The 23,954-nt window shown below is 42.1% G+C and overlaps 1 protein-coding gene across 1 annotated transcript in view; it reads left to right on the top strand.

Annotated features, from left to right (window-relative positions):
• Positions 1-229: 229 nt before the first annotated feature.
• The window catches only part of ADAMTS12 (ADAM metallopeptidase with thrombospondin type 1 motif 12), a 226,202-nt gene continuing 202,477 nt past the window's right edge, over positions 230-23,954 (top strand). Inside the window, exons 1-2 of the mRNA XM_050943769.1 lie at positions 230-259; positions 7,989-8,163. Coding sequence (XP_050799726.1) covers positions 230-259; positions 7,989-8,163 — 205 coding nt within the window. The remainder of the gene's footprint in view (positions 260-7,988; positions 8,164-23,954) is intronic.

Genomic DNA, 23,954 nt, shown 5'->3' with positions numbered 1-23,954 from the left:
CGGACAAAGCGGTGCTGCTAGCGGGGACTGGGGGAGCTAGAGAGGACTCCTGGCTGGCCGCTGGGGTTTGCAGGCTGAGGCCCTGAGGCAAGGGCAAAGAGGGTGCTAGGACCATAGGGAAGTGGCCGGACAGTTGGCTCTAGATGCCATTGGGGAAGTGGCAGGACAGTTGGACTGCAGAACTCGCCTCCGGCTGTGCTACAAAGAGGACACTGTGATTCTTAGAGCGATGTGGGTCCAGGAGCAGAAGCAGCAGCAGGTGAGGCACCATCGGGAAAGGGTATACTGACCTGCGGAGCTAATCTCCAGCCGTAGGCACCTGTGTGGTGAGTGGAGCCACATTACAGCAAGTTAGACTATTAAAGGGAATGGCACATGAAATTGCAAGCCCAATAGCAAGGATTTTAAATGAATCTGTAAACTTGGGGGCATAGAGTGTCTTCAACAGATGCTTTACAGTGACACAGCTGCATTGGTGCAGCTGTACCGCTTTAGCCTTTCTAGTGTAGACTAGCCCTCCTACAAGAAGATTTGGACAACCTTGAAAATGGAAGTAATAGTCATGGGATGAAATTGAATAGTGTAATTTGCAAGGTTATGCATTTAAGGTCTAACAAGAAGAATTTTTGCTACAAACTGGGGACTTATCTGTTGGACGCAACAGAAGAGGAAGGACCTGGGTGTATTAGTCTATCATAGGTTGACTGTGAGCCACCAATGTGATGTGGCTGTGAAAAAAGCGAATGGAATCCTAGGATGCGTTAGGTGAGATATTTCCAGTAAAGATAGGTAAGACACTGGTGTGACCTCATCTGGAATACTGTGTGCATGGTCCCCCATGTTTAAGAAAGATGAATTCAAACTGAATAGGTGCAGAGAAGGACTGCTAGGGCAATCATTGGAATGGAGAACCTGCCTTAGGAGCTTGGCTTGTTTAGCCTAACCAAATGAAGGCTGAGGGGAGATATGATTGCTCTCTGTAAATACATCAGAAGGATAAACATAGAGGATGGATAGGAATTATTTAAGTTAAGTGCCAGTGTGGACACAAGAACAAATGGATATACACTGGCCATCAACAACTTTAGGCTTGAAATTAGACAAAGTTTTCTAACCATCACAGGAGTAAAGTTCTGGAACAGGCTTCTAAGGGGAGCAGTGGGGGCAAAATCAAGACTGTGCTTGATAAGTTTAGAGAGGGAATGATATGATGAGGTTGCATACAATGGCATATGGCCCATCGGGGACTACTATGAGCAAATATCATCTCCAATGGCTGGTGATGGGACACTAGATGAGGAGGGTTCTGAGTTACTACAAATAATTCTTTCTCAGGTGTTTGGCTAGTAGGTTTCACCCACGTGTTCAGTGTCGAACTGATCACGGTATTTGGGACTGGGAAGGAATTTTCCCTCAGGTCAGAGGCAGAGACTCTGTTTTTTGTTTTGTTTTGTTTTGTTTTTTTGCTTTCCTCTATAGCACAGGGCCTGGATCACTTGCTGGTTTGAATTAGAGTAAATGGTGGATTCTCTGGAATATGAAGTCTTTAAATCAAGATTTGAGCATGGTCAGTAACTCAGACTGATGTTATGGGCCTACTGAGTGGGTGGTAAGGTTCTGTGGCCTGCAATATGCAGGAGGTCAGGGTAGATGATCATGATGGTTCCTTCTGGCCTCAAAGTCTATGAGTCTAAGTACAGAACCATTTTTATTGCATTTATTCTATTTGCATAAGAGACAGTTTTGGAATTAATGAGAAACAAATCATTTGGACAAGCAGCCCCCTCCGTTTACAGGCTTCTCAGAGCAGTCCTAATTAAAAGAGAGAAACTGGATATTTTGAGGATTTTTCTAAAATGAAGCAGCTGCTATAATCTTCTACTTTTCAAGCCTGAGTTTTTTGGAGGGGAACTAAACAATTTTTGTTTTCAGAAATATTATTGCTAAGTTATTTTGGAATTTCAAATGTATGCGAAGTTTGCAAGAATTTTGCACTTAGTACTTTAGTAAAAGCAAACATCCCTCATCTGTAAAAGGGATCTGCATTTTTTGTGGAGCTAATTGGCATCAACAATTCCAGGTCTTCTGACCCACCAGCTGTTTGAACTGGAGGGAGAGGGAGAGGAGAAAATTCTCCGAGGATGGCAGAATAGTAGCAATTATTGTAAGGGAGAAACACCAAACAATGCAAAGTAGGCTCTGTTCTGCATCCTGGAGAGTGTTAATGCACATAAAAACTAGGCTCATGGTAGCTGTGCAGTGGTAAAGAGATTATTAGATGAAACAAGGGTTGGCTGTGGTCATATCCGTGGTTGGCTGATAGTTCTGGTGCAAGTGAAGAAGGATTAACAGCTTTTGGACATTGTGGAGAGAAAATAAGGAAAGTGGAGGGGAGGAGCTATGGACATGAGACACCATGAACAGCACACAGCTGGGGCTGTGTGTGGTCAAAGATGTGGTGGCTGAAGACACAGCTGTTCTATATGGCATGCTCCCCTTAAAATCCTGTGGCTTTCCAAGCAGAAGTCCATACAGAAATTAATGTGATTCCAAGCAGATCCACAACCAAATGATAATTATCTACCTTTTTTTATGGATAACTTCATCCACTGACAATTTTATACCATGAGGACAAGCAGTAAGACAATATGTTTTGTGAGACTGATACAGGTCTTCAAGCAATGGCTTGTAGGGCAATCATAACCACATAGATAAGTGACTATTATGTGGAAGAGTTCCCACAGTGGAACAGTAATATCCAGTGCATTTAAAGGATGATGGCATTGTTGCTAGAGAGATATGTGAAAGTTAATAAAAGAGGAAACCATGGCTTAGAGAGTGAACAAAGGTCATTTTTTTAAAAATGAACTCATTCAATTGCTTTCAACTCTTTGTGAAGCCCATCAGAAAGTTTCTTAGTGGGTTAGAACAGATGGCATCCAAATGATGTTGGCCATGCATATTAATAAGTGTGTAACAACTGTGCATTGCCTTGGCATCAGTGAGAACAGGCCTGTCTTTCTATTTTCCATGTCCATTTTCAAATAGTTTATTTTAATGCAGATAAACTGGATTATGATTGTTTTGATCAGTCTTAACTGTCTTCCAAGCACTCTCTGCCTATCTCTGTCAGGCACTGGAGGAAAAGAGAAGCTGTTCTGTCCAGGCTTGATGAAACAGAGTTGAATGTCGTTATTGGCATGTTGATACTATAGCTGGACGGGATCTAGTTGTTGTTCTCCCGCCTCCCTTTTTCCAGTAGGGAAAAGTTTACTTCAGGTTCCCATTTTGCGCCAGTCAAAAATCTTCTGTGAAAGTTATCTTTCCATGGAAAATTGTGTCTTTGACTAAGTGAAATTTTTCATGAAACGTCTCTGCTCTCCATGGAACATCTCACAACATAGGGTTGTGTTGTAGGTTTTTTATTTTGTCCTTTTTGTTTTGAAAAACTAAACACCTGAAAAACATCAGCCAAAAACATTGATTCAGATATGCCATAGCAGTGTCTCATGGCAGTTGTCATTTTGGTAGCTCATGCTCCCATTCCCCCCAACATGCTGGGCTCCCAGCTCGACTTCAGTTTTCAATTTTTAGCTGAAAAGTCAAATAATTTCCAAAATTCCTTGGGTGAAGTAGGGGAGGAGGAGAAGGCAGAAACCTTTTTCCAGCCAGCTCTCTTCCAGTTACATATGATACTTTTTTCACAAAGAAGCTTGAGTTAAATAATGCCAGTTTTACTGCAGTATCACTTTTTCTCCTTGGGAAAAGCTGGAGACAGATGTTCGGCAAAAAACACAAATAGGCCCTCTCCAGTGTGGATGCTTTCCTGATATCAGAGTTCATCATCTTGTCATCCAAACTGTGTGGTACAAGCAGCATGCCACATGTTTTCTTACCATGAAGTTTCACTTACCAGTTTGAACTCTGCTGGGCTTTTAGATCAGGTTTCTTCACCTTCGTTTGTTACGTTGCTTTTATGTTCACGATTCAGAAGACAACAAAGGGTATGAAATAACAAACCTTCAAGAACACTAGCTGGAGGCTCATATAATAGCAAAAGGTAACAAACTAAAGCTCTTAAGTTGAAGAATAATTAAAACTTTCTTTTATTCAGTGCAGATTGTTACCTTTTGTGACTTATACTGTGGGATCTGTATAGTATATATTACATTAATTAATGAATGTGTTATGGGAACTGTGTGAGCCATCAGCAGATACCTTTAATCAGAAAACCTGTTTCAACAATCACTTCTACATAAACAGCATTGATGCGCACAGAAAACAACATTTCATTGAAAGGAAATTAACAGGAAATGGAGGACAGTGTATTTTTTCCTATTTATTAACTTGGCTTCAAAATTACTTAAGCATCCTTTCTTTTTTATAACATAGGGAACAGGAATCAAACTCTCTTTTTACAATATTGGTTGTTCCCCTGAGAAGGCTTGTGTTTGAAAAATAATATATCAAGTTTTTAGTACTGAAATAACATTTTTATATCATAGATATACCTGAGGGTAGAAGAAGTGATATAATCTTATTTATTCTTGCTAATTTATAGTATGCTGATGTTTATTATTAGCACAGAGAAATATGTGATAAACTAGTCACACACTATTTGGAGTCAGTTTGTTTCCATTGTTCTTTATTCAGCCCTCATAAAGCTCTTATAGGCGCACATGATGCTGTGCATGTATGAAAACCATAGTTCCTACATGAATACAATTAGCCCCAGATAATCATTGCATTGTCTTTATCTGAAATATTTTGAGTCTCTTATGGGTCCAGTTTTAAAAGATTTATGAATTTGGGTTATTATAGAAAGACTTTATGAAAGAAGTGAGATTTAGGGACCATTGTGAATGAAATGCTACTTAGTGTTTCAGACTATCTCATTGTTTTTTCTTTGATTTTTGAGACAGATGGATTCATTCTTCTCAATAAACAGCTTGTCATTTACCAAATGCTGCCAGTGACAAGTGAGCTAGTGATGGGTAGAGCTTGTTCTGGATGGACAAATCACGTGGAAGCTCCCAAACCTCTTGAGACTGCAGGAAATCTCATATGAGCAGCCTTTCGCTCATGATTACCAATAATTCTCACAGCAGTCACAGCTGCAAATGTACCTCCAGTTCTTGTCACAGTTCAAAAGTGCTTCTGGGAGCGGCACGGGGCCAGGGACAGGGCAGGTGTGCAGGGAAGCTGCCCTGGCCCTGGTGCATGCTGCTGCCACCCTGGAGCTCGAACCCCTGCTGCACCCCACCCCATAACTCCCTGCCCTAAGCCCCTTGCCTACACTTCGCACCCCTCCTGAACCCTAACTTCCTGCCCTGAGCACCCTGCCTGCACTCCAACTCCCTGCCCTGAGCCCCCTCGTATGCCTCACACTCCTCCTGCACCCTAGCCCCCTGCCCTGAGCTCCCTGCTGCACCCTGAACCCCTGTGCAGCCCACCTCCCTGCCCTGAGCCCCCTGCTGCACCCTGCATCCCTCCTGCACCCCAAACCCCTTCCCTGAGCTCCCTCATACACCTTGCACCCCTCCTTCACCCCAACTCCCTGTCCTGAGCCGCCTCCTGCACTCTGCACCCCAACCGCTTTCCCTGAGCCCCATCATACACTCTGTAGCCCTCCTCTGCCCCAATCCCTTGCCCTGAGCCCCTTCTTGCACACCGCACCCCTTCCTACACCCTGCACTCCCTCCTGCACCCCAACCCCCTGCCCTGTCCTTGCATACAATTTTCCCACCCAGATGTTGCCCTCAGCCCAAAAAGTTTGCCCACTCCTGTTCTATACTGTATCCAACATTATTCGGCTCGAGCGTAAAGCTCAGATAGAGATCTGAACTCTCTAAGTATTTGGAATGTTTGGAACAAGGGTTTTGGAGGCACTACGGTCGTTATAACTTGCTCTTTTTAAGAGAAGTCTGGCCTCTCTTATTACTAAGTAAGTAGCCTTGATACAACCCTGATATAACATCCTTGCCTTGTATAGCCTCTCCTTTGCATTCCCTTTTTGTTGGGCTCATGTTTGCTTGACTTCTTTATCTTGGCTGACAACAGATTTAATGCTAGGATTTGTGTACTTTAATATTGTGGGTCAGACTCCTGTTTCAAAAGTAGCCTTGATTTACGATATCTAATAAAGAGCTGATTTGTATATTTTGTTTTAGGCTAAAAACTGGGACTCCTGACTCTCTCTTTTATTATTTATATTCTCATTTAAACCTAGAGCAGTAAACCTCTGTGAACTCGAACTCGAGCCCTAATCCAGAATCTGTAAACCTTCACTGGGTCTTGAAGTTTATATAGACATCCTCAATAAAATCACAGTTTTGTTTTGTTTTTTTTTAAAGGGCAACCTTGGTATTTTTAGTTTCATTTGCAATAGAAATTGGGCTGAAGGGAAGGATTTCTGCAATAGAGGCATTAATGATGTAGATAAAAAAAACAGAGGAAAGTGCATTTAATTCACTTCCCACCTCCTTCTCCTGGGGAAATGCACAAGGAAAAACAGGCTCTGAATACCTGCACCCCAATCCCTCAACTCAAGGTATATATTTGTATATGGACATTAAGTGGTGTGGGTTGGGTGCTGGAGGTATGGAGCACATGCCTGGAGAAGGTTGAACCTTGGAGCAGGACTTCTTGGATCCGTACTGGACTTCTTGGACTTGGGCTGGCTGTGGGGCAGGTAATACACATCGCTCATGATTAATTATTCTTGCTGACACATGGAATTGAGAATATGATGATTTTTCTTTCACATGTTTCTGTCTTTTCTTGTGAATTTAGCTATGCAAGGCTGGAGTGTGTCTGTCAAGTGATTTTTCTGCCTTCCTTGTATGAAGTTAGGAAAGGAGGAGAGTTCAGTGACCGGAATGAAACAAAAGGGAGGATGGATAGCTGGGAAGGATTGTCAATCTACTACAAGCCTGGTGATGTGCAGCTGGTGTTGGATCTAAAGCAAGTCTATAAGCAGAATTGCTATTGGTCCAATGTGTATGCTGATGTGGAAGGTTGTGCTGTCCTGTTTAAATGTTTGGTAACCCTTGTTTAAAAATGTCATGTGAGTGGAAGGAGAAACTGAACTGAGTTCTCCAGGACAGAGCCTAAACTCCCAGTGTAGCCCTTAGAACATCAGGGTTGGGATTTTTAAAGCAATCCCATGAAATCGGGATTGGATGTCTTTAATCAGAGATGCTCTAGCTTAGCCAGAAGTTATGAGTTTGATGGAGAAATTGGGAGAAATTCTACAGCATGTGTTATGCAGGAGGTCAGACTATGTGATCACAATGGTTCCTTCTGGTCTTAAAATCTATGGAAGAAACGCCCGTTTCACTGTGAGGTCAGAGAAGAGGAAGGCTTTCATAAATTGTAAGGCTAGAAGGAACCATAAGGACCATCTAGTCTGAGCTTTGGTAGAATACTGGCCATGGAATTTCATCACGTAATTCCTTCAGTGGAGGGAATTATTCTTCCCCATTGTGCAACAGCCTCTATACAAGTTTTGTTATTTAGCCCTAGGATAACAAAAGACTTTTCTACTGTGTCATGAATGCAGCATTTTGACTGATTAATTTTGCTCTTTTGTCAGTGTTGTTGAAGTCTGAAAACCTTTGCCATGATGAAGAGGGGCACAGCTTTTAGAAAGGAGTTCATGTGAGCAACTCTTGTAAGCTAGGCCCTGCAGGACTATGCTGCTAGTGAGTTGTCAAAGCAGCATCCTCCATTTTTATTACCCTCAAGTGCTGAGTTCCAGCAAGACTTCAAAGTTCCTCTTTTTGTATCTTATATTACAAAGAAAAAAAGTAGTTAAAAAACAAACAAACAACCCTATTGTTTTCATATTAAGCTGTTGAGTGAAACATGGCTAACTTACCAGAAAAGCCCAAAGATGCTGATGTGAGGGAACATCCAGACTCATTCAGATTTGAATCAGAGTGCTGGAGAGGTGCAGTTGAAATTAACATTTCTGTACTTATTTTCAGACTGGATATTTCCGTCTGCCCCAGGGGGACTACTTCATTGAGCCTGTCAAAAAGCATCCACTGGAAGAGGGAATACCGTACCCACACATAATCTACAGGGCAAATATCCTTCAAAATGCTTTAAGGCAACGGCGTGAGACCACAACAGACAAGAAGCAAGCTTGTGGATTGAATGGTATGAATTTTGTTGGAGATTTTTGCTTGTTGGTTGCTGAATTTTTTTTAACCCAGCCTTTCCGTTCCAAATATTTACACTCTTCTTTTCCAGGTGGCAGCTTTCTATAAATATAGAAGTCAGGATTTAGTAATACGGTGCATTAGAAGCTCCATAAGAACAGTTTTGTGGCTTACTGTGAGTGATTTTCAGGGTTTCCTGTATTTATTTTAACCTTAGTGTAATTTCAATTTTATATTTAATTAGAGATGAAGCTTGTGAGTATCTATCTGATCTATTCTATGCAGAGTCCTGCAGCTCTTTGCCAGTCACACCAGGCAGTACTCAAATAAGTCCAGATGCTTGGGGCCAGATCTTCAACTGGTGCAAATCACTGGAGCCCCACTGACTTCAGTGGAGCTATGTACACTTACACGGGCTGAGGATCTGTCCCTCTGGCTTTAATGATACCAACTTTCCATTCACGCTGTCAGAAAAAGTAAACAGAATCTTATTATGCCATGTTTTAGTTATAGCCATTCTGGGTATCATCTGTGTGGTTGAGTATCAGTATTTCAGATTTCCACATGACTGTTATTGGAATATCTAAAGCCCTGCACCTGGCTGTATTAAAGTGCCTCTAGCGCATTGTCCTGTTCAAAGAGGTAACAATTTTTGAGGTATTGTTTGTGATAATACAGGTTATGTGAGGAGCTGCTTAGATGATCTGAATGTTATTACACCAGTGTGACTCTTTGAAGTACGATTCTTGTTGTTGGTTGGAACACCCTGGAATAAAGGAACACATCTGTAAGGTGCTCTTGCTCTCCCCTAATTACAGTATTTAATATGTTGCTGATTAGTTTGCTCTCTGTCCTACGTTCACCACCTGCATTTGTTCCTTGCCACCTGGAGATTTTAAATCTAGACTGGACAAAAACATTAGTAAACATACTATGGGAAAAAAATCCTTCATTGGAAGGAAGTCTAACTAGAGGACCATATCTAGCTTAATCATAAATTTCTAGAAGTGGAGTTGCCATGTATTTAGCTTGAGAATGTTTAAAATTATAGTGGTTAAAAAGGCTAATTCTTTTCCAGGTCTGAAAATGGATTGATAATTGGACTCCTGTATTTCTGAGCCATGACTGCTGCTGAAGTTTTAATTATATGTACTGCTAATTGTGGAGTAAAAGGAGCAGACAGTCTCTCCCTCTTCCCTCAGCCCCCACACATGCCTCTACAGTTATAAACCTTGAGTAATATTTGCTATTTGCTGTCATGAGCAATCAGTCAATGGCAGCTGTGCTTGAATATATAAAATGCTCTATATTGCTAAGTACTCTGAAAAATCAGGTTCCTTGGCATCTCAAGTTGGGCATCCAAAATTAGTGGCTACTTTGGACCTTAATCTCTCTGCACCGTCTCACATCAGTTTTCTGAAGGTTGGTTAATGTTTGTGAAGCACTTGGATAGTATAGAAAAGCCCTGGAGGAAATTTAATAATTCTGTCTTCAGAGCAGTGTTTAAACAGTGTGCAGTAACTGTAGCCTAGGGCTATCCATGGAACAATAAGAAGAAAACGAAATATTGAATAGCTGTCATTAAGTGAGCACTGTTCATTCTGCGCACTGAATGAGGTGGGGTCCTGTGTAAAAAAAAATATTATGTAATCATGTTATTAAAGACTGTCTCAGAACGGATACACAGAAGGGGACCAAATTAGGGCTGCACTGATGACCTTAATTCTGGCATTTACTAACTTTTGAGTGCTTGACTTTACAACCTTAATTTCTTTTAAGATAGTTTTTTGTGTGTAACATTAAGTAAAGCATAGTCTTAAAGAGACTATAGAATGCCGCTGAAAATCTTTTTTCTACCACTCCTCCCTTCCCAGTCGCCTTCCACGTTGGCTAGTTTCACATCAAAATAAGATTTAGGACTTGCATGTTGAGTTCACTATATTATAGCACCAGGAGCCAAAAGCCACCTAGATCTTTTTTCTTCTATTTTAAGTGATGGAATGTACAGAGGGGGTGTATTTTGTTTATCTTACTCTGTCCAAAACTCTCCTTCAAACTAATTAAACCTTAGGTTGGACTTGAAGCCATATCTACTGCAGAGGGGAAAAAAATAATTCCTCCACTAAGCTTCCCAATCTCTTCTATCTTAGATTTTGAACTTATTCGTTGTGAGGACTCACTAGCACCAATTGTTTCTTTCTAAACGACTGTAGAAATGGAATCTGCTTTTTCTACCTGTGGTCAAGGGAGATGGAACAATTTGTATAGTGATGGGTGCTGAGAGCCATTGAACCAAACTGTAAACCCTGTATATAATGAAAACCACTTCAAGCCAGGGGGTGCGGCAGCACCACCAGCATCCTTAGTTCCAGCACCTATGCAGTGGTTTGGCTGAGTAAGGTTTTCTTACACTGGCAGATTGCTCAATAGGTGCACACTTTTTTTCAAAGAGCATGAGTTAGTTTGCAGTGAACATGAAATCTCTCTGAAGAGGAAATGTAATATTTATCATCTCTTAGAGACAGAGAGCAGTTACTGTAGAAGCCTGCATATAGGGCCTGATCTAACTCCTATGGGAGTCTATAGATAGCTTTCCACTGACGGCAATGGGAGTTGGTTGAGTCCCCTATGACACTAATATTTCAGTATGTCCAGTAGTCCTCCTATAGAAGAGGACTTTCTGCTTGTCTGGACCGATTTGGCAAAGAAGTAATCATGGAGATGCTTGTTTGTGGGAAGAAATATTTAATGCTGAACCATTTAAAACTGGGCTGACTTTACTGTAGTAGTGTCTCAGGAACAATACATTTCTAGAAAACGTTTTTGTCATAAAAAGTCATAAATTTCTAGGAGACTTAAAAAAAAAGCCCTCTTGGAAACAGTTCAAATCTGTGGTGGTTTTTAGAAGAATTAACATGGAGATATATTGGGATAATATCAGACATGGATTTGCAAAATAAAAGAATTGGTTTTCCTGGTTGTGATGGATTAGAGTATGCCTCTATCCATGACTATGTCTACATTTGGGTTTTGTGTAGAGTACAAACACTGCATACCTGGCTAACACAGCAGTGCAGATAGTGAGACGTGGCTTAGGTAAGTAGAGTAAGTCAAAGGCCCTACATGGCTGGCTGAACGCCCATGGGCTTTCTACATGCCCAAGCAGTGCCTCCCATATCTACACTGGAATTTTTAGTAGAATAGTGTCCCACTGCCTCCCCAGTGCCGGAGCCTTTCACTGTCACATGTAGGTACATGTGTGGTGCCTGTGCTCTACACGGCACCCCCAAGTGTAGACATAACCTATGTCAAACTACACACTCCTGTTTGATAGTAACACTATAGCAGTGTGGCTTTACTGTTGTCTCTTCACCTCCATCTTGGACTGGGAATCCAAGAGGCATTACCAGAGGGTGAAAAACGCAGAACAATCGAGGACTGTTTACCTGCGGGATCTTCTATTCAAATGGAAGCTCCCTTCCGCAGTGAGGTAGCTATAGCCTAGAGAAACCTGTTCTCTCAGGTGGCCTTGTAATCAAACAGTAGGTCACTTGATGAGGGACTTGAAGTCACTGGATTTGGGGTAAGGGTCACCTGACAAAAGGGACTAAAACTTGATGAAATGCTCTTTCGTCAGCCATTTTAGAGAGAGGCAGAGAGGTAAGCAGACCAGAACCAGAAGACAAGGCTAAGCAGGAGAGGAGAATCCTGGGCTCCCTGAAGAGACACTAACCAAATCCCAACGTCCTCTTGGAATGTTAAAGAAACAACAACAGTACAGTTAGACAGCAAAGGTCAGAGGCACTGAATGTATGGCTGTATTCCAGGTGTCTATGAGCTCCACAGGGTTATTACTGATCTGGTGCAGTCAGGTTAATCACGAGTGACCATGTAACAGCTGCCAGTCCATGATGGGTCAGTGAGCCCTTCTGACCTCAAGTCTGATCTTCAGAGCACCGTGTTCAGGAAGATTGTTTCCAAGGCAGGCAACATGATCAAAAAGAGCCAGTCAGTGGTGGCCAATAATGACAACATTCCTCTTGAGGCCTGTTCTCAATGACCCCTCCTTATGACTGATAAAGTCAAGCCATCGCATCCCCAGTAGTCACCTCTGGCAGTGTATATGAAGTGCCTCAAGCCTCCTGATGTTTGTTTAAGCAATGTCCATGTTTCAGATCCATCTGAAAGAATCGGTGGTACCCAGGTTTGATAAATCTGTGCTTTTGTATATAGTTTCATCTTCTTTTGGCTCCAGAGGATGGTGAGGTAAGGATTTGCACGCAGGTTTTTATTGTTTTTATAGATTTGTACATCTCTTGTGCTCTCTCTATATAGAGTATGTGTGAATTTAGAAATTCTCTTTTGTGAATTGTTTACTGACACACTGTGTTCCCCAAGAGGAACCCAAGAGGGTTCACAGTGTCAGTGGAATTCTGAAAATGTGCAGTAGCTACTGGGGAGGCTTTGTAGAGCTGGCACTAGTTTCAAGACCTAGGCAATTGGATTGCAGATCCCCGCTGCCAAGGGGGGTGTCAGACACAGAGTCTGCAGCAAAAGAGTGTGCCTGGTGGTCCCCAGCCTGAGAGACAGTGCCTAAACTCTGCCCAGCCCCTGCAGGCCATGAGCACATGCCTGGGACACAAGGCTTGTGTCCAATACAGCAGCCTGGTGAATGTTCTGCAGGGGGAGCTCATCCAGGACTGTCAAACTGGTACTCGGCGCTGCTCAGTCCCTTGCATAGAGTAGCAGTTAAGTGCAAAAGGACCATTGTAACAATCCACCATCTCTTTATCTTAGGTAATTTTATGGCCCCCTGTAGTGGGGCCGCTGCCCCACTCCTGGAGAACAGGGGAAAAGCAGTCAAGCAAGGATGATTGGGGAAGCAGTCACAGCTGGGGCCACGCTCAATCAGGGTGTAGTGGCTCTGATAAGAGGGCTGGGCTGAGGAGTCTCTCTCTAGCTGTGAAGAGAGAAGAACCTGGCTAACTGGGCGCTTAGGGTACTGGGAGTAGAGCAGTTCTGGGAAAAGGCAAGAGGCAAATCCCCAGGCTGCAGGTCTTGCTAAAGGCCAAAGCTGGTACAGGGGTTGCAGAGGTGCAGCCCAGGCTTAGGCAAAGGCAACTGGTCGGACTCCCTTGCCAATGATGAGTGGCATTTAACAGACTGCAGTCTGCCCCAGTGAGCGGGGGCTAGACAATAACTGGCAGTAACCACTGTGGCAAGGTGGGTTTAGAGGGTTGGGGATTCTCCTGGGAGGGGAGACCTAGAATGTGAGGGTACTGCTGGGGCAGAACCCTGAGGAAAAAGGCACCAGGGTCCAGGAGGTTCATGGGGCCTGAGGCAGGTGAGACGTCAGCCGGCAGAGGGTGCTCCTGAGCTGGAAAAGAACTAATTCCCAGGACAACCAGCAGGAAGTACAGCACCAGTGAGTCTTCGCTTCGCTACTCCCCCATTACTGTAGTGCCTGACCACTGCACAGTCTTTTTGAATATGTCTGTCTTTACAACGCAGCTGTGAAAGTAAGGACAGTGGCACCTCCTCTTAATTCCCTGTGTGCCGAGGTGCAGGACTTCACCACAGAGCATGGGTCTATGGCACACACACAGTTTCCCTCCACCCTCCTTACAGTGGATTTGCCTCCCCGAATGGATATATTGGGAAGGATGGTTGAACGATCAATGAGTGTCTTCATTCTCTACTTATGTTCTATGCACTAGAAAAATGCTGCAGTCTCTTATACATTGGCATCAATCTCATTCTTGTGTTCTGGCAATAGCGGTATAAGCTAATTTGTGATTTGCAACATCCTCAGTATTTTCGCATACTCTGACAAAACCCAGTATGCTGCTAGAAATGAAGAATGTGATAGGTTATGCAAATTAGAAATTTAAGCATGTGATGTACATTTTCATTACTGCTGCTTCTTTGGAAATTGTGAGCTGACTCATTTTTAATAGCTCTGTGTTGTTCCTGAAAACTGCATTATGATTGCTGTATTGTACTCTTGTACACGGCAAGTGGCTATATCGTTTCAAACTTGTATGAAACAAATATGACAAATATGACAAATGAAGTGGCCTAAACATATGAGTAAAATCTGCACTAGCATGTAAGCCCAGCAGGAAAATGGCAAAAAACGAATCGTATTTATGGTAGTTGCCTTTACAAACTTTCCAGTAGCCTGAGGTAACTAACTAACTTGGAGAGATTGACACTGTCCTTTGGCAGAGTAAATGAAAGATTTTGCTGGGACTCTGTTCTTGTGTGTGTGTCCTCTCATCCATTACTTTTGTTTACTGTAGCTTGGATGCTGCTGCTGTTAAATATACATCCATTGATGCCAATGTATAAGAGACTGCAGCATTTTTCTAGTGCATAGAACATAAGTAGAGAGTGAAGACACTTATTGATCGTTCAACCATCCTTCCCAATATATCCTATTGATATAATAGGCATCACAGAAACCTGGTGGACTGAGGACAATCAATGGGACACAATCATTCTGGGGTACAAAATATATCGGAAGGACAGAACAGGTCGTGCAGGGGGAGGAGTGGCACTATATGTGAAAGAAAATGTAGATTCAAATGAAGTAAAAATCTTAAGCGAATCCACATATTCCATAGAATCGCTATGGTTAGAAATTTCATGCTCTAATAAAAATATAACATTAGGGATCTATTATTGACCACCTGACCAGGACAGTAATAGTGATGATGAAATGCTAAGGGAAATTAGAGATGCTATCAAAATTAAGAACCCAATAATAGTGGGAGATTTCAATCATCCCCATATTGACTGGGAACCTTTCACTTCAGGACGAAATGCAGAGATAAAATTTCTCGATACTTTAAATGACTGCTTCATGGAGCAGCTGGTACAGGAACCCACAAGGGAAGAGGCAACTCTAGATTTAATCCTGAGTGGAGCGCAGGAGCTGGTCCAAGAGGTAACTATAGCAGGACTGCTTGGAAATAGTGACCATAATACAATAGCATTCAACAGCTCTGTGGGGGGAAGAACACCTCAACAGCCCAACACTGTGACATTTAATTTCAAAAGAGGGACCTATACAAAAATGAGGGGGTTAGTTAAACAAAAGTTAAAAGGTACAGTGACTAAAGTGAAATCCATGCAAGTTGCATGGGCCCTTTATAAAGACACTATAATAGAGGCCCAAATTCAATGTATACCCCAAATTAAGAAACACAGTAAAAGAACTAAAAAAGAGCCACCGTGGCTTAACAACCATGTAAAACAAGCAGTGAGAGATAAAAAGACTTCCTTTAAAAAGTGGAAATCAAATCCTAGTGAGGCAAATAGAAAGGAGCACAAATACTGCCAGCTTAAGTGCAAGAGTGTAATGAGAAAAGCCAAAGAGGAGTTTGAAGAATGGCTAGCCAAAAACTCCAAAGGTAATAACAAAATGTTTTTTAAGTACATCAGAAGCAGGAAGCCTGCTAAACACTCAGTTGATCGAAATACAAAAGGAGCACTTAAAGACGATAAAGTCATTGCGGAGAAACTAAATGGATTCTTTGCTTCAGTCTTCACGGCTGAGGATGTTAGGGAGATTCCCAAACCTGAGCCGGCTTTTGTAGGTAACAAATCTGAGGAACTGTCACAGATTGAAGTGTCACTAGAGGAGGTTTTGGAATTAATTGATAAACTCAACATTAACAAGACACCAGGACCAGATGGCATTCATCCAAGAGTTCTGAAAGAATTCAAATGTGAAGTTGCAGAACTATTAACTAAGGTTTGTAACCTGTCCTTTAAATCGGCTTCGGTGCCCAATAACTGGAAGTTAGCTAATGTAACGCCAATATTTAAAAAGGGCTCTAGAGGTGATCCCGGCAATTACAGACCAGTAAGTCTAACGTCGGTACCGGGCAAATTAGTCAAAAGAATAGTTAAGAATAAAATTGTCAGAGACATAGAAAAACATAAACTGTTGAGCAATAGTCAACATGGTTTCTGTAAAGGGAAATCGTGTCTTACTAATCTATTAGAGTTCTTTGAAGGGGTCTACAAACATGTGGACAAGGGGGATCCAGTGGACATAGTGTACTTAGATTTCCAGAAAACCTTTGACAAGGTCCCTCACCAAAGGCTCTTACGTAAATTAAGCTGCCATGGGATAAAAGGGAAGGTCCTTTCATGGATTGAGAACTGGTTAAAAGACCGGGAACAAAGGGTAGGAATTAATGGTAAATTCTCAGAATGGAGAGGGGTAACTAGTGGTGTTCCCCAGGGGTCAGTCCTAGGACCAATCCTATTCAATTTATTCATAAATGATCTGGAGAAAGGGGTAAATAGTGAGGAGGCATAGTTTGCAGATGATACTAAACTACTCAAGATAGTTAAGACCAAAGCAGATTGTGAAGAACTTCAAAAAGATCTCACAAAACTAAGTGATTGGGCAACAAAATGGCAAATGAAATTTAATGTGGATAAATGTAAAGTGATGCACACTGGCAAAAATAACCCCAACTATACATACAATATGATGGGGGCTAATTTAGCTACAACGAATCAGGAAAAAGATCTTGGCGTCATCGTGGATCGTTCTCTGAAGTTGTCTACGCAGTGCGCAGAGGCGGTCAAAAAAGCGAACAGGATGTTAGGAATCATTAAAAAGGGGATAGAGAATAAGACGGAGAATATCTTATTGCCCTTATATAAATCCGTGATACGCCCACATCTCGAATACTGTGTACAGATGTGGTCTCCTCACCTCAAAAAAGATATTCTAGCGCTAGAAAAGGTTCAGAAAAGGGCAACCAAAAGGATTAGGGGTTTGGAGAGGGTCCCATACAAGGAAAGATTGAATAGGCTAGGCCTCTTCAACTTGGAAAAGAGGAGACTAAGGTGGAATATGATAGAGGTATATAAAATCATGAGTGATGTAGAGAAATACGTTATTTACTTATTCCCATAATACAAGAACTAGGGGTCACGAAATGAAATTAATAGGTAGCAGGTTTAAAACAAATAAAAGGAAGTTCTTCTTCACACAGTGCACAGTCAACTTGTGGAACTCCTTACCTGAGGAGGTTGTGAAGGCTGGGACTATAACAATGTTTAAAAGGGAACATGGTGGCTAAGTCCCTAAATGGCTATTAGCCAGGAAGGGTAAAGAATGGTGTCCCTAGCCTCTATTCATCAGAGGATGGAGATGGATGGAAGGAGAGAGATCACTTGAACATTGCCTGTTAGCTTCACTCCCTTTGGGGCACTTGGCATTGGCCACTGTCGGTAGACAGGATACTGGGCTAGATGGACCTTTGGTCTGACCCGGTACGGCCATTCTTATGTTCTTATATTATGTTCAAAATGAATTATTAATTATTTGCATTACTATAGGACCTAAGGGCCCTTGTCACGCAGCAGGAGCCCATTTTGCTAGATGCTGTGCGCTGAACGTTCTGAAATTCTCTGAACAAAAATCAAATGTTTCTGTATAAGGGTCACCTTCCTGCTTAACACCATGGAGATGACAGATCTGGGAAAAACTTCTGGATTCTTGCTTCTTGGGTGAGAGGGACTGGTAGCAGAGTGGAGTTGCTGTGAAAGTAGCTGACTCAGTATCTGTTGTACTAAGTCTACTACTCAAAGTATGTCTACACTGCAATTAAACATCTGCGGCTGACCTGGGTTCACAGGGCTCCAGCTACAGGGCTGTGTAGACATTTGGGCTTGGGCTGAAGCCTGGGATTTGGGATACTACAATGGAGAGGAGTCCCAGAGCCCATGCTCTAGCCTGAGCCTGAATGTCTACACTGCAGTTAGCCCTGTAATCTGAGCTCCATGAACTCGAGTCACCTGACATAGGCAAGCCCAGGTGTTTAATTGCAGTGTAGACATACTCTCAGTGAGTGCAGAAATCTGCTGTATTTTAGAGCTAGGGCAAAAGGACTTAGGATGCTAAAATTGACAACTCTGTCCAGAGGAACTTCATGGAAGCAAAAATCATCTTGTCCTGTGTCCTCATTTTGGCATTGAAATCGCTGATTGAAAAACTGCAAACATTTCAGAGTTTGGATAAGCAAAAGATCGACCTCTTGTCTGCGTATGTAGGTCAGAAACTTCATAAGAAGAAACTCTCTTACAAGATCTTAGATATTTGTGTTTGTTCCTGGAAGCACTTGTGGGGACAATGGCAAGGAGATAATCCCTTTTGGAATGCTGGCTTGGGAGCTGCCCTTCCTGAATGCAGTGGGACTGGTGGGCACACTGGTTAGAACTTGTGCCCAGACATCTTGTGCAGAAAGCAACTTAAAAAAAAATGTCTCAGGTGCTCACTTCACAGAATAACTGTTATAGCATGAGATAAAAAGCTCCCAAAATGTAGCTGTTAAATGACCTTCGTACTTCCTACAGGATAACTCTGAGTGTAAGGTTTTACTGAATAATGGGGATTCTTTTTGCAGATTAACTTGTTACCATCAGAAGACTCTTCTTAAATGTATGGCATACATTGTTTGTTGTGGCTTTTGATAGTGCAGTTATTTGTTTAACTCCTTGGAAATGAAAGAAACCAGGTCACTCTTTTATTCTCAAAGGATGGCCTGTCTTTGTTTGGAAGAATATTAGAGGCTTAGCCAATATAAATAGTCTTGCTGGCCAGCAGCAGTCTGCTGCATACTATATAACTAGCTTATCTGCTAAAGGAATTGCGCTGACATGTTTCCGGCACTTGTATATTCCATATTTAACCATATCAAATCCTGGTCAGTCCCATTTTTTCTGTAGCTTCTCCAAAACACCAAGCCCATTCTTTCTTAGGACAAACTCCCAATAGAAAAGCTCAGATATACAAATTGCATTGCCGGGATTAAGTGGGATGTGATAAATGTAGAGGAAGGAGCATCTTTCTCCGTGGTACTTTGCTTTATGTGAGAGCTCTTTAATACTCTGTAGAAGAAGTATTATATATTTGCCATACACAGAGTAAATGGGTATGGTCAGTCAGAATGACTTTTATTTTAAAGTAAGAACAACGGTGCACACATACACAACTTCCATGAGCGCACACAGCCTCTCTTTGAAACAGTTTGTACTGAAATGAACATAAAATGAGTGTTTGTCTCTGCAGACAGCAGAATCCTTAGAGATTTACAAATGCAGTACACAGAAAACAATGACATAGCAGCTGAACTGTGCTGACAGAGCCGGATCAAGTAATCATTTTTCACTGCTTGATGTGAACACAACTCTATTTTTGTTTTCAAAGGTTTGGTTAAAAATGTGTAGCACTGGATCCTGTAAATTTCAGGAAGTTCCTGGATAACAGTTTTTATAACAGAAATGGTGTGTGGAAGGAATTTGATCACTACTTTGCATCCCATCAAGGACAGAACCCTGTTGTACATTTTCTTTGTCTCCTGCACTTCTCTTTAAGCAACCTCCCCCTCCCCCAAACCTAAAGAAATCCTTTTCTATTTGTATAATTTCTGGATCTCATTCTTGGGAGTTAAAGCACTGTAACTAATGCTGATGTGTTAGTCCTAACTGGGTGGGAAATAGTTTTCATCCACCAATTATTTTAAGAGTTAAAAAATTGTTTCTGTGTTGAATCAGTTTTGAACTTTTGAAATTATTCTCTCTTTCATCCAGGAGCAGACACAGGGAGCAGTATAGCATCACCATTCATTCCTGTCCATGGCTTTTTCCTCCATTAAGCCCAGACTGGTCCTATCCCTGTGTACAATGTCTCACCATCTAGTCGGTGGTCGGCCTCTAGATTGGGTTGACCTTGGTTGTGTTTGCATTATTTTCTTTAGCATCCTATCATTCATTTGTCTTCTGCAGTTTCCCTGCCATCATAATAGTTTTGATTGTAGCCAATCCCATACCCTGATTTCACATCCTACTCTCCTTCTGAATTCATTTGCCATAAAAACATTTCACTGTACCCTGACATTTTTCAAAGAACTCTCATCTCTACAGCCTCCAGTCTTCTGATGTTTGTTTCATTTAATGCAGCTGCTTTCAGACCATAAATTAACATTGTTAGTACACGGGTTTGATAAACCCTCACTTTAATACCAGATGTAATGTCTTTATCAATCCTATACTTTTGTCAATTTCTGTGCAGCACTTGTTGCTAAAGCACGTCTCCTTTTAACCTCATCCTCATTGACAGTTATCAAGCTTCCTAGGTACATATAAAATTCTGCTTGTTCCCTGCGTCTGCATTTCAACATTTTTTATCTATTGTTCCCTTTCCAAGATGCAATCACTTTGTTAGTTTGGCATTAATTGTAAGTCCAAGTTGACTACACCAATTTTCAAAGGTAGCAAAGAGAATCGTAATGAATTCAAACATGTCTGCCAGTTATACAATGTCATCTACACAAGCTAGGAGTTTACCTCTAGATGATTCAATGTCATATCCTTCAACTCATCTAACATTCTTAATGTCCAGTTTAAGAGCATGATGAAAGAGAAGGTGGGGCTATGCCCTCTTGTCTTGCACCAAACCTTGACTTCAACAAGTTGCTTAATTTCCGCGCAATTCTTCTATAGCATTGCAGAAAGCTTTGTAAATAGCTTTAATCTTTAAATCCCTGTTCTCACTTTTTCCCCACTGACAGAGTGTGAATACCTAATCAATGCAACTTTGGCCTGGTCTGATCTTTACTGTTCTTCTACTGCTTCCTCTAAAACTGGCCTTAATCTGTTGACAATTACTTTCATCGTGATTTTTTCCTGGTACTGACAATAAGCTTATACCTCTATAATTATTCAGATCAGCAGATCTCCTTTCTTCAGGATTGGTAAAAATATGGCCTTTAGCCGACTGCAAAATCCTACCTCAGCGCCTCATCGTGGTGAAGCGCTGACCCTGGCCATCTGACAGCTATGGTAGCAGGGCGTATGCCCTGGTAGGTCTTACCATGCTACAATGCTGTTGGACTATCCAATTCAAGGAGGAGGATTGCTCTATCAGAGGAAAGAGTGTTTTTCTTTCTCCTTAGAGATTGAAGGCTAGCTAAGCTTGAGGAGGTACTTATGCCTGCCCGCCTACCCAGTGGGATGGCTTAAAGTTAATGGCTAAAACAACACGAGTTAATGGGTCTTAATTCCCCGCATATCATCAAACCATTCTTCAGTGGTGGAGTGGAAATTGAGCAACGAGAGGTTGCTAAAAATGTAAGGTGCTAGGCCAACATGGAAGAGGACAACCTTCGCTGTGTGTACTTACAATTGTAGGTTGCTGGCGAGAGAGGAAACATTAAACCATCTGATGGAGGAGAAGAAAAGGATAAAATGTGATATCCTCGGTATCTGCGAAACCCAACGAAAGAAGGAGTTGGAAGTCAACTGGAAGGATGGAAGCACTGTGAGGCTCGGAAAGGGAGATGGCACTAGAAACATTGGAAGAGTCGGATTTGTCATCAGTAAGGATTGGGTTTCGAAAGTCCTATCATGCCAGCTAATATCATCACGTATTGGTGTGCTGCATCTTCAGATGGAGTCAAAAGCTATCCTCAAGGTCATCCAGGCCTACGCTTCCACAAGTGCAAGTGAGGATGAACAAGTGGAAGAATTCTACCAAGAGCTTGAAAGAGCCCTCACGCAAAAGTTCACTTACACTGTCACGATGTGAGTTTTCAACACTACGGTTGGGTGAGGGAAAGCTGGTGAAAAGTTCATAGGGAGATACAGCAGCAGTGAAAGAAATGAAAGAAGAGACAGGCTGGTAACAATGGCAGAAAAGAAAGAACTGTATGTGGCAAACACCTGGTACAAAAAGAAGATTGCAAAAAGGTGAACGTGGATTGCGCCAAATGCAAGAGTAAGAATGAAATCGACTATATTTTAGTTAATAAAAGGTACATTGTTCAAGACGTCTTTGTGGGGCAGCCCTTCAACGCTGGCATTGACCATTGCCTGCTTAGAGCAAAGTTGATTTTCGACAATGTAGTGGAAAAGAAGGCTTTACAGATGTCAAACAGGAAACAGCGCCCAAACACATTTGATGAAGCAAAGCTGAAGAAAGTGATTTCTAGGTTTGACTGGAGCCATATGGAAAAGTGTGCTGATATTGCATAAAAGCAGCTGAAATTGAAAAGATGAAGAAGGCAAAGGGAAGAATTGAAAACGAAAAGCTTGTTAGAGAAGCGGAGAAATATGAAAAGGAGCTCGGATAACAACCTTGAGTACTCCATTCTGTGCAAACTTATACAGCAAAAACTGAAGGACGACTTTGAGAACTTCCGAAAAGAAAAGCTCCTTAAAACAGCTGATTCATGCAAGAGCCTCAGGACATGCAAGTGGGAATTGGCGCAGTATAGATTGAGCGTAAGAGCATTGAAGAACAAGGATGGAGAGACAGTAATTCACAGAGCAGGGATGGAGGAGGTCTGCAAGGACTTCTATACAGAACTGGTCAAATCAAGACTCAACATCCCTCTCCCAACGCTCCAAGAGTCAGAAGAACGTGTCCCCCCAATAATTGTTGGCAAAGTCTGAAGTGCACTACACTAGATGAAGAAGGGAAAAGCTCCAGGCAAAGATGGAATAACATCAGAAATGATTTCCGCAGGAGGTGAAAAACTTTGGAAGGCCCTCGCTTTAAGATTCAGTCGATAGCTCGAAGAAGGAAAAATACCATCAAGCTGAAAGGAGTCGAATACCATCTTGCTCTACAAGAAGGGGGTTTGAGAAAAATCTGTAGAACTATTGCCCTATATGCCTGCTCTCTCATATCTATAAACTCTTTACAAAGGTGATAACGAACCGACTCTCGCAGAGTCTGCATGAACAACAACTGAGAGAGCAGGCAGGGTTTCAAAGAAATTTCAGCACAATCGACCATATATTTACCCTTAGCCAGCTCCTACAAAGAGCAAGGGAATACAAACGCCCACTGTGCATTGCTTTCGTTGACTATGAAAAGGCCTTCAATTATGTCGAGTTCAATACAATATTAAAGGAGCTCACAGAGCAGGGCATTACCATGCAGTACATCAGTTTGTTGAAGGAAGTGAATACTGGATGTACAATAGACATTACTCTCCTCAAAACTCCCCTCCTCATCCCAACAGAGAAAGGCGTAAAGCAGAGAGATACGATTTCACTGAAAATCGTATATTTGGGCCAAGAAGTTAATATGTGCCAAGACATGAACGGAAAACTCTCGTGAAGGATTCGGGCAGGATGGTGTGCGTTTAATTCCATCAAGGACATCCTCAAAGGAAAAATCGACAAGACCACACGTACAAATATCTTCAATTCAGCAGTGCTGCCAGCTATGCTGTATAGCAGTGAAACGTGGGCACTGACGAAGAGAGAAGAACAGCGGCTGCTGGTAGCTGAAAGGGCAATGGAACGAGCTATTTTGGGAATTTCCCTTCTGGATCTGTAAAAGCAGCAAAGTGTCCTGTGGCACCTTATAGACTAACAGACGTATTGGAGCATGAGCTTTCATGAGTGAATACCCATTTCGTCGGATGCATGTCATCCCAAATGAAATAACTAGAGTATGCAGTGGTGTGAAAGATATTATTGTGGAAAGCAGATATAATAAGATATGATGGGCGGGCCACATAGCATGGTTCACGGACAATAGGTGGACCACAATCATCACTGAGTGGTGCCCACGAGAACAGAAAAGACCACCTGGTCAGCCTCCAAGAAGATGGGAAGATGACATTGTAAAACGTTTTGGACAAACGTGGAGAAGAAAGGCAAGAATGTGAGAAGAATGGTGGATGTGTTGTGATCAACGCAGTCTTAACGACAGTTGAAGACCGATCCAGGTTATCCAGGTGATAGCCT

This window comes from Gopherus flavomarginatus, chromosome 3, assembly GCF_025201925.1.
Source record: "Gopherus flavomarginatus isolate rGopFla2 chromosome 3, rGopFla2.mat.asm, whole genome shotgun sequence".
In the NCBI taxonomy this organism is placed as follows: domain Eukaryota; kingdom Metazoa; phylum Chordata; order Testudines; family Testudinidae; genus Gopherus; species Gopherus flavomarginatus.
Note: the sequence above shows the minus strand (reverse complement) of the source record. Positions and strands in the feature narration are given on the sequence as shown.